Raw genomic sequence first — 12,105 nt, forward strand, 5'->3', positions numbered from 1 at the left:
ATATTATTAATATATATTGCATTATTATAAGAATGTGTGTTAATTTAGAAGACATAAGACTTGTTTCCTTTAAGTTCAATAGCTTTTTTGTAAACTGCTCTGGCCATGTTCTCTTTGTTTAGGAGCGATGAGAGCACGTACAATCTGAGAGCGATCTCTTTAAACCGTACCTCGGAGCGACTTTAGCTCGGAGCGACTTTAGCTCGCAGCTAAAAGGTTTTTTATTTGAGGCTGTGAATTTTAATGCTTCGATGATTTTTTTATTTTCACTTAAAAAAATAAAATAAAGCCATGTTTTAAACTGCTAGAGCACCAACAATTGTATTTTCTGCTAATATAAATATCACTGTAGGAGTCGTATGATTTATACTGTCACATGAACAGATGACATTCTTTTCTTCCTCTGCTTTTTCCTCATTTCTAAATGAAGAGGAGATGAAAGGCACGAGTGTTAACCCTTCAACACAGACACCATCACAATGAGCCCATACAATGTGCTTATATACGTATCAAAACAGAGACATTGTAAAGAATCATGTTAGATTACTTTTCATTTGTTCAAAAGACAAAACTGTTAAACACGATGATTGACTATTAGCTCCTATAAAGATTAGACTTGAACAACGAAACACATCTTAAATACACAAACGGTTCTGTTACAGCTCGTAGTCTATCACTGCGGGGGTCATTGAGCCATGTCTTCAGTTTTAGTAGAGAGCTTGTTCTTTAAACATATTTGAATGGAAGTGCAGTGTCAAAGTGTGTGTGAGTAATGTGTGTAATACTGCTACCACTGATCAGCTCTGCACTCTGATATTCATTTCAAGCATTTGGGTGATTTCAGTAGCCAATTGGGAACAGGAAATACAAATAACATGTGTACACATTGCTGTCAGGTCTCTGAGGTTTGGAGAAATGTCAAGGATGTGTGTGTGTGTGTGTGTGTGTGTGTGTGTGTGTGTGTTGTGTGTGTGTGTGTGTGTGTGTGTGTGTGTGTGTGTGTGTGTGTGTGTGTGTGTGTGTGTGTGTGTGTGTGTGTGTGTGTGTGTGTGTGTGTGTGTGTGTGTGTGTGTGTGTGTGTGAGTGTTGAGGAAACAGTACAAATCACACCAGTAGTTGTTTTATAGTTTCTCTTGGAGTCGTTCTAACTGGCAGAACCCTTTTCCATTCGGGAGGAATTGACCGGCTTTCTTCAGTCAAACCAGGGAAAGGCATGATGCTAGTAAAAAAGTAAGATCATTAAAAAAACATGTGGAGAGAGGGGAAAACTAATATTTTAGGAGCAGCTTGTTGCTAATATGCTATTCCATTTGTGCCTGTGAATATATGTGGCGGTTGTGTGAAGAGCGTGGAGGCTGCAGATGGATTAGCAGCACATGTACAGTGAGAGGCGGAGAACAGAGGAAGCCAAGCCCGAGAGACGCAAGCCCAGCACCGACAACTTCTCACTGACAACAACTGTAATTCAAAGCGGAACCTCTTTGGCCTCAACAGCAGCCAAACTCCATATGTGAGCTCTGCAGATACCTGCTCTGACGGCACACATTGAAGACGGGTTCGTTTATTTTGGAGCCGTTCATTTTTAGACGTCCTCTTCCCTTTGAGTTGTTTGTTTTTCTTTAGCCCCGGTTAACTGAAATCCTATTAGCGCACTTGCCTGACTCACCCGACCCTTATTAGGTTAATCAGGCCAAAGTGACGCTTCTTCCTTTGCATGTGTTGTATGCACGCACTCTGGAGAAGACACCGCAACCAGAAGCACCTTGCTTTTGCATTATTAAAGACCTATTTGTTGGCTCTAAACATATGGTTATTTACACTTTATGTTTATGCATTTCACGTACGTATACATATCATGCTTTAGGTGCACATGGAAGGGTTTTCTGTGGTTTGAAAAGAATCAGACCTGTCTCTGTGTCTCTGTGTCTCTGTGTCTCTGTGTCTCTGTGTCTCTGTGTCTCTGTGTCTCTGTGTCTCTCTGTGTCTCTGCTCTAGCTACTCTCTGTGTCTCTGTGTCTCTGTGTCTCTCTGTGTCTCTGCTCTAGCTACTCTCTGTGTCTCTGTGTCTCTGCTCTAGCTACTCTCTGTGTCTCTGTGTCTCTGTGTCTCTGTGTCTCTGTGTCTCTGTGTCTCTGTGTCTCTGTGTCTCTGTGTCTCTGCTCTAGCTACTCTCTGTGTCTCTGTGTCTCTGTGTCTCTCTGTGTCTCTGCTCTAGCTACTCTCTGTGTCTCTGTGTCTCTGCTCTAGCTACTCTCTGTGTCTCTGTGTCTCTGTGTCTCTGCTCTAGCTACTCTCTGTGTCTCTATGTCTCTGTGTCTCTGTGTCTCTGCTCTAGCTACTCACTGTGTCTCTGTGTCTCTGTGTCTCTGTGTCTCTGTGTCTCTGTGTCTCTGCTCTAGCTACTCTCTGTGTCTCTGTGTCTCTGCTCTAGCTACTCTCTGTGTCTCTGTGTCTCTGCTCTAGCTACTCTCTGTGTCTCTGTGTCTCTGCTCTAGCTACTCACTGTGTCTCTGTGTCTCTGCTCTAGCTACTCTCTGTGTCTCTGTGTCTCTGTGTCTCTGCTCTAGCTACTCACTGTGTCTCTGTGTCTCTGCACTAGCTACTCACTGTGTCTCTGCTCACAGGAAGTCAGCAGTGGGTCTGAGGTTTGGCTGCATTTTCTATTTATTTCTATTTATCATTAATCAGCAATCAGTATGTGATGAAGTGTTTGCAGGGTCAGTGTGTGTGTGTGTGTGTGTGTGTGTGTGTGTGTGTGTGTGTGTGTGTGTGTGTGGTGCGTGTGTGTGGTGTGTGTGTGTGTGTGTGTGTGTCTGTGTGTGTGTGTGTGTGTGTGTGTGTGTTGTCTGTGTGTGTGTTGTGGTGTGTGTGTGTGTGTGGGTGTGTGTGTGTGTGTGTGTGTGTGTGTGTGTTTGTTCCAGGTCAGCTCACTGGCTTTATCCTCTCTGAAGTTTATTACTGGAGAAATACATGCTGCTGTACATAGCTGTTCATTTCAATATTGGTGGACAGATGGCTGCAGCCTGCAGGCCACACACACACGCACGCACGCACGCACGCACGCACGCACGCACGCACGCACGCACGCACGCACGCACGCACGCACGCACGCACGCACGCACACACACACACACACACACACACACATACAGTATGTGTGTAAGTGATACAACACAATACAACATAAGATGCATGCAGTACAAAATGAATGCAATACAGACACATGCAGGAGGAGCGGTGCAGTGTGTGATGTGGACTGACAGAGCACACACACACACACACACACACACACACACACACACACACACACACACACACACACACACACACACACACACACACACACACACATACACACACACACACACACACACACACACACACACACACACACACACACACACAGTCACACACATGTTGTTAATCTAGACCAGGGGTGTCTAACCCAATTTCATCACGGGCCACATCAGCATTTTGGTTGCACTCAAAGGGCCGGCTGTAACTTTAAGACTATATGAAAATACATATGTAAATATTTAATATAAACGTATGTATTATATGACATTATTGCCTCTGCATTGGATCATTATCGGATAGGGTAATAACTTCATAATTAACTACGTCTGAAAGCAGAAGTCTAGGGCAAATCATTGGAAGTATCTTCAGTGAGAATGTCACAAAATGATTTTTTTGTTTAAAGCCAAATTCTGGAAAAAAAATTAAAATGTAAAAAAAGGTGAAATTTTGAAGAAAGAAAAATCAAATTCTGAAAGAAAAGTCATATTTGAGATGCATTGTGGGACATGTAGTTTATGGGCAACGTGCTTTTGTAAATCGGCATGTAACCATATAATAAACGTATTATATTCTTTCAGAGCTCTTGTGGGGCCGCATTAAATGAAGTCGCGGGCCGGATTTGGCCCCCGGGCCTTGAGTTTGACACCCCTGATCTAGACTATATTATATGTATTATAAAATATATGTGCCCCCCCCCCCCCTATCATGTGCCATTAATAATGTCAGGGGTCAGGAGATGTAAAAAGGACAAGACATTAAATATTAATGTATTTATTTTAATTTAAATTTTGAAACTGATTTCTTTCTACATGTTCTAAACGTATATATTGGTAGAATGCTGTGTGTGGTTAGCAGCCACTGGTTAGCAGCCACTGGTTAGCAGCCACTGGTTAGCAGCCACTGGTTAGCCACTGGTTAGCAGCCACTGGTTAGCAGCCACTGGTTAGCCACTGGTTAGCAGCCACTGGTTAGCAGCCACTGGTTAGCAGCCACTGGTTAGCCACTGGTTAGCAGCCACTGGTTAGCAGCCACTGGTTAGCCACTGGTTAGCAGCCACTGGTTAGCAGCCACTGGTTAGCAGCCACTGGTTAGCAGCCACTGGTTAGCCACTGGTTAGCAGCCACTGGTTAGCCACTGGTTAGCAGCCACTGGTTAGCAGCCACTGGTTAGCCACTGGTTAGCAGCCACTGGTTAGCCACTGGTTAGCAGCCACTGAAATGCATTGTCTTTTTCAAAGTGTGGAATGTATAACGGTCCTGTTCCGTGTTTGGAGAGCAGAGGGGTTAGAAATAGTGGATTTCAAAGCAGGAATATGGAGGTGGGCTCCCAAATGTCTTGGATCTGCCCGACCTGCAACTAAAGCATCATCTGGTAGAGAGAGAGATGATGATTGCTGTCTTTCCTGTTAACCTCTGGACAAATAAATGGACCTGTTTGTTTTATAGAGCCACTGAGGCGGATACATTCAGTTCTTTTCTTGAACCTGTATAAAATACAATGCTTTTACATTTGAATAAAAGTGACAATAGCTCCCAAATGTGGATACAGTTGAATCTTTCTGTCAATCAGACAAACACTTTCAGGCCGAGCCTCCAGAGAGCCACAGCTGATCCGCTTCACTTCTGTCCATGTTTTCTGTAGCAGTGACTAAGTATCAATGATCGGACTGAGGGGTCCAGTCTGCAGTCAGCTGATCTTCATCATGTCTCTTCTGTGTTTCTCCACAGCGGAGGTCGAGCTCCCAGATGGCGGACTGCTCTCCAACTCTCTTTCCTTCCACCCCCTCCACCCCCTCCGCCTGCCCTCTCACCCGCTTGGCCTCCCTCCCCACCCGTTGGACCCCAGTCTGGCCCCCGCCCTGCCCCCCGGCCTCCACGCCGACCACGACCTGCTGACCTGCGGCCAGTGCCAGGTGACCTTCCCCCTGGGAGACATCCTCCTCTTCATCGAGCACAAGAAGAAGCAATGCCAGACGCCGCTGCTACTCAACGGCTGCTACGAGAAGATGAGCGACCGGGGGGGCGGAGGGGGGAGTCCGTCTCTGCAGAGCCTCCATCAGCACGCCCAGAGGGGGGGGCTGAGGAAGGTGCTGCAGCCGGTGGAGGTTGGCATCCAGGTGACCCCAGAGGAGGAGGAGGTTGGAAGAGGTGAGAGGCGAGAGAGGACGCCCATCAAAGGAATTTTCCCCAAGCAGGAGCACACCCCCACAGGTAGGCACCCTTCAGAACACCCCCCCCCCCCAAACCCCACCACACATATGACCTGTGTATGACTTCATGTGTTACTGCATGTAAATGGCATTTGTAGCTTTTGTGGAGGCTTCCTGTCAGGACTTACTGTACCCCTTCCTCTCCAGCAAGACAGGCAGAGAGAGGTGTTCATTGCATTGGAGGCAGGGGGGCCCAACAGTTAGGTGGAGAGGGAGATAAACGCACAACCCAGTCAAAACCCCTAAACCCCCTCAAGGACTTGGCTAGTCGAAAAACAAATAGTACAGACTCAGACGTTCATGGAGAGATCCAGCCTGAGCCGTCTGCTCAGAGAGGTGAACAGATCATTACAGTTACAATGAGCAAGATGAGGAGAGGAGGAAGAAGAGGAGGAAGAAGACAGAGGAAGAAGACAGAGGAAGAGGGATTAAAAAGAGGCTAGCTCTCCCCCATTCAGAGGCAGCTAAGCAGGGGGGGGGGGGGGGCACCAGCAGTTATCTTTAAAAGCATTCAAAGCAAAGCAGAGAAACAGAATACTCCGACTCCAGAGGTCAGAGGTGACATCATCATTATGTGACAACAAGATGTGACCTTCTCAGAGATGAGAGCACATTGAGCATCTTTCTAGTTTGTGATGTGTTGCAGATTCAATTAAATAATGTTTCCAGTGTGTAAGTGGGAAGGACTATTGGGATATATGACAGAACAACTCTCAGTTGTACAATGTATACTCAAATAATATATATATCAAATATATTGTGGCCAGTTAATCTGGTATCAAGCTATCAAGCTATCAAGCTATCAAGCTATCAAGCTATCAAGCTATCAAGCTATCAAGCTATCAAGCTGAGCCTTCCTGGTGGGTCTGCCTACACAAAGCACACTTTAGAACCACAGAAGGAGCTTCTCATCAGGACTCAAATGCAACACATCTAGCTGCCTTTCACTCACCACTACATATCTGAGACGTCTTCAAAGATGATAAACCCTAACCCCATGAAATAGTAGCATTTAAAGACACAAGTGAAGAAATAAGATCAATGAAAGTAAAGCTTGAATAAAGAACAAAAGATCCTGTGGAAAACACTGATAATCACAATGTTGTTATTGCAGTTCTATGGATCACACTTCGGTGCAGGCCTCATAGTTATGATGTTTCATCTGACACCTTTGACCCAATGTGAACACGTGTTGTCTGCTAAATCAATGTCGGATCCTTCTCTCCTGCGACCATGGTGTTCACACAGAGGATGTTATTGATTGGTCATTCATAATGTTGTGAATGTTGAAATTAGGCCCAGAAGCAATAAATAAAGTAATTCATTTCTATTTGACTTTCATTTAAAGAGGAACTGACACAACAATGAGGATATGCGGTAGATTATGCGATGTGCCTTGAGTAAATAATAATATCTTTGTAAATGAATAATAATAAATCAAAGTGCTTGAAAGTGTTAGCAGTGATATCTAGGACATATGTTCAGGGTTCAGCCAGCACTGATCCGTACTTGGGATTAAGCAGGAAGACAACATCAAATCCTTCCTCCTCATCATTTACTCAAGTACCCGGGGAACTTGTACTTTACTTAAGTATTTCCATTTTGTGCTGCTTAAAACTTCTAATCCACAACATTTAGGGATATTAGGTAGGCATTATTCATATTTATGTGCATACATCGATTTTGTATGCAGGACTTGTACTTGTAACAGAGTATTTTTACACTGTAGTAATATTACTTGTACTTGTAACAGAGTATTTTTACACTGTAGTAATATTACTTGTACTTGTAACAGAGTATTTTTACACTGTAGTAATATTACTTGTACTTGTAACAGAGTATTTTTACACTGTAGTAATATTACTTGTACTTGTAACAGAGTATTTTTACACTGTAGTAATATTACTTGTACTTGTAACAGAGTATTTTACACTGTAGTAATATTACTTGTACTTGTAACAGAGTATTTTTACACTGTAGTAATATTACTTGTACTTGTAACAGAGTATTTTTACACTGTAGTAATATTACTTGTACTTGTAACAGAGTATTTTTACACTGTAGTAATATTACTTGTACGTGCATAAATTCAGAATCAATAAGAATCAGAAATCCTTTAACAGGAACATTTACATGATCACAACAGCAGGAGTATAGTGCAGACAAAGTGAGGAGAATAGACTCACATATTAAAATATAAAAAATGACTAAGTATGCACACGTTATTAATAATAAGAGATCACAATAAGTAACAAACTAAAACAAATAGCAGATAAGTACACCATGGTAAAAAAGTAGCAGTATATTTGTTTAAAAAAAGTGAAACTTGCACTTGCATATATATTGCACAAAGTTGTATATTTACAGGCAGTGATATTGCACATCAGGGGTATTCCAGTCTATGTGTGGGGGTCTACCAGGGGCCGTGGTGGTTGTACAGCCTGACCTCTGCAGGAAGGAAGGACCTGATATGGTAGTACTTCTTCCAGCTGTGAGCAGCAGACAGATGTGTGGTCAGTGTAACAGTGGGACTGTCAGTCTGTGGCCGTGCTGTCACTCACTGTTTGCCCCTGAGCCCGGCAGCTTTACCTTTAATGCCCTCAGTACAGGGTGCATGTAGCCCTCTACTCGTGCCTGATGCACTCGAGCGTGTGCCCTAATTGATTGGCGCTCGTCGCGATATTAGGTCGGCATTATTCATATTTATGTGCATAAGTCTATTTTCCCCCTGCGTTTAAATGCTTGCAATATATCTAGCTGTAGTCCTCCTGTGAAATCAACTCCACATGTGCAGCGACGGAAGGCCGGAAATTGTAATTGCACAATATTTCTTCATAACAGAATCCGCAATAATTCTCACATTAAAAGCAAAAGCATATTAGCGGCTCAATTGGACGTGCACTGTGGCAACTGTAAACTATATTGCTGCAATAACATTTTATGTTTCCAAATTACACTCTGTATTTCACATGAAATATGACTAACTAGCACCTTATAACGGGCGGGGGGTATTCATCGAGAACACGCTCAGCCCTGCACAGTCAAGGGGGGAAATAACAGGTGCACTGTAGATATTGTAATTCAGACCTCGTTTTTTCTTTCAAAATACTTTTACACCTTCATTACTTTATGAAAGGGGTCAAATGGTGATGGGGGGGGGCATAGTGGAGGAAGCAAGAGAACATGTAGAGAGGGTGTTACCAGGCCCCCCAGGCCACCATAAGTCCTGCAGGGGACAGTTTGAGGACAGAGGTGGATGTAGAGAGAGTCACTGTACAATTATCGCTACACATTTTAATATTGTGTAAAAACTAAAATTGAATATCGGATAACTTCTTTCTGCATGATGTTAAAGTTAGGAAATAATATTTCGAAAAATAGAAACATCAAATGATTATTAGTTTGCAAAATTACAAATAGTATTCATTTAGTTACTATATATTGTGAATGTAGGGCACTGCTGTATTTGATTTTTTATTTCATGATCTTTTACTATTTTATCCGATACCTTTGATAGTTAAGGTGCTGTGTGTGTGTGTGTGTGTGTGTGTGTGTGTGTGTGTGTGTGTGTGTGTGTGTGTGTGTGTGTGTGTGTGTGTGTGTGTGTGTGTGTGTGTGTGTGTGTGTGTGTGTGTGTGTGTGTGTGTGTGTGTGTGTTGCATCTGTAATGGGCCTAAAACAATGTGGATGAGGCAGTGAAGAAGTCTTGAGTCTTAAACAGTTTTGAATCAATGGCATTCTTTAAAATCTCTTTCAGCTGTGTGCTGTTGTTCGTATAAAGGTGGCACACCGTCATATTACTTTGCTTTTTAAGTAAACAAATGGTAATCAAAAAGTATTATTATTGCGGTGTTTAAACAGTTGGTACCAGAATCAGATTTCAGACCCACCCTGAAATGATTTGTCTAGAAATAGAAAGCAAGGCATACAAGGCTGTTTATGTTACCAGCCTAGACCAGCAAACTTAGTCCCCCCCCCCCCCCCCCCCATAATGCCTTCATTAAGAGAATTGTGCACTGCTGAACAGCATTCTACAACATGTTGCTCATGCTTTAGTGCAGCGTCTCGGCACACCTACTGATCCCTCCCGAGTCTCCTTCTCAGTGTGTATTTAATGTGTGTGAGTGTGTGTGCAACTTATTTTCTCTTTCTTCTCTTCCCTCCATCTACTTCTTCTAAATCTACCTTTCCTCTGTAAATCCAGCATCCTGGACACAAACCAGATACCCAAGAACAAAACAAGCGAAATACGAAGGCTGGAAAAGGCACAGACAGAGCGTGGTATAAGACGTGTGTGTGTGTGTGTGTGTGTGTGTGTGTGTGTGTGTGTGTGTGTGTGTGTGTGTGTGTGTTTACAGAGCATACAAAGGCAAATCGGCATCTCATGTGCTTCTTAGCTTTTTCAAAATCCCCTTCTGAAATGTTTGCCTCGTTGCCTCTCTCTGCCGCGTGAATCACTTTGCATGCACTCATTTAAATATTAAAATTGTCTTTAATCATCAAAGCCAGTGAGCATCATGCATATTCATATAATCTTAACCCGCCCCCCCTTCTCCTGCATCCCTCCATCCCCTGGATCTCAGGTTCATTACTCTGCCGCGCAGCCATTAGCCACCTCCCTAATCACACAGTTTACACACAAAGACTAGCCTATGTATTCACACACACACACACACACACACACACACACACACACACACACACACACACACACACACACACACACACACACACACACGCACACACACACGCACACACACACACACACACACACACACACACACACACACACACACACACACACACACACACACACACACACACAATAAAACACAGCTAGCCACCAGTGCTAACCAGTGCTAACTCTCTCACTGGATGTGAACACATAGCCTCCCTGTCTGAAGCAGCGAGCAGGCTCATCCATCCCGGCTGCTCCATGGCTGGAGCTGGGAGTATTTGTCAAGAGGCTCGATGAAACCCTCATTTGCATAATGACTTTGTAGTTCTGCATTAATAAAATTTGCATATGAAGCCGTGTTAATTACTCCTGATCAGCCTTTTTTGCATTCATGCATGGTAATTTTCGGCGACTTGCGAAAATTGATGTCCTGGCGTCAGGGAGGAGATAGCTGGAAGAGGCTAGTGTGTGTGTGTGTGTGTGTGTGTGTGTGTGTGTGTGTGTGTGTGTGTGTGTGTGTGTGTGTGTGTGTGTGTGTGTGTGCGTGCTGTGCGTGCGTGCGTGCGTGCGTGCGTGCGTGCGTGCGTGTGTGTGTGTGTGTGTGCATGTGTGTGTGTGTGTGTTTGTTTGAGTATGTGTCTGTATTCATGTGTTTGGAGGGGACACAGATTGCTGTGGTTTGTTTATCAGGCAGCGTCTGTCCATAACTTTCATGAAACCTCCTGTAATTGTTGAGAAGAAAAAGGAGAAGCTTTTTAGTAAAATCTCCTCCTTATTTTGATACAAAACACACACACACACACACACAAACACACACACACAAACACACACACACACACTCACACATTCACACATACGCTGGCTGCTTGCCATTTGTGAATCTATTGTTTACTCTCAGTTCTAGATTTCAAACAGTATAGACTTTTTTTTGCTCACAGTTTATTTGCAGGGTTTGATCAACACTGTTTTCTATTCACAGCATTTTACAAATACATTTAGTTTCTATTAAGAATATGTTCTTCTTTTGGTTGTTGTCATTGTGTGTCTGTGTGTGTTTGGAAGCAGATTTCTGAGTGTCACACCTCTTTAAATGGATGCACATGATGTGGACCCTCAGATGTCCCTGGACCTCACTTTGAGAACCAGTTGGCTTTTTAGCTTCTGTTACATGATGTGTACTTTGCTGTATGGTTTTGAATGGAATTGGAAAAATCAGCTTTTTGAATGAACATGTCTAAGTGAGTGAAGGTTGATTTGAGAAGCTTTCCGTCTATTTGACTTGCTCATTTGAATTCCCCACAGGGACGATGAGCTTTAACCAACCTGCTGCTAAACCCGGATAGAGATGGTCTATGGTCCCTCCAGAGTTTGCCATTTATTCATGGGTTTTAATTTGCTTGTGGTTTTGGCACAGGGCTTTGAAAGTATGTGTCATGTGTGTCTTTCTTAGGTGCACAAAAAAATGGAAGGTGCTTTGGTGAAACGGAGAGGAAATGTGTTGGTTTTTCTTGGTCACTGATCCGCTCGAATGAAAGCCAAATCTACTAGTAGCATGGGGTCCGAGCGCCGGCCAACGCAAGGACACTTCCAACAGGACATGAATCACAGGCGGTCAGGATACAGATTCTAAACTTCTTTTTGTATTTTTTCTATATGTTTTTTGTGGCAAGTGCTCATGAGAGCTTCTCTCTCATCACCTGACCATCAGTCTGTGTGTAGTTGTTTCACTAACATGTGCTACCAATGGTGGACAGTTGGTCAAATATATGCAAACATGATGTGAAATATACTCAGTTTTAAATTGGCATTACCCCTGATTAGCATCACCTGAAGAAATGACATGTTCTTAGGTCTAATTCCCCCTTTCTAAAACAAGTGAACATATACTATAGCATGAACAGTTGGTGACTTTAAAACAGTT

The 12,105-nt window shown here is 43.3% G+C and overlaps 1 protein-coding gene across 1 annotated transcript in view; it reads left to right on the forward strand.

The window, feature by feature from the left end:
- The window catches only part of bcl11ba (BAF chromatin remodeling complex subunit BCL11B a), a 39,798-nt gene that overhangs the window by 5,404 nt on the left and 22,289 nt on the right, over positions 1 to 12,105 (forward strand). The window contains exon 2 of the mRNA XM_034134777.1: positions 5,025 to 5,507. Coding sequence (XP_033990668.1) covers positions 5,025 to 5,507 — 483 coding nt within the window. The remainder of the gene's footprint in view (positions 1 to 5,024; positions 5,508 to 12,105) is intronic.

The sequence above is a fragment of the Trematomus bernacchii genome, unplaced genomic scaffold (genome assembly GCF_902827165.1).
Source record: "Trematomus bernacchii unplaced genomic scaffold, fTreBer1.1, whole genome shotgun sequence".
Classification (NCBI taxonomy): domain Eukaryota; kingdom Metazoa; phylum Chordata; class Actinopteri; order Perciformes; family Nototheniidae; genus Trematomus; species Trematomus bernacchii.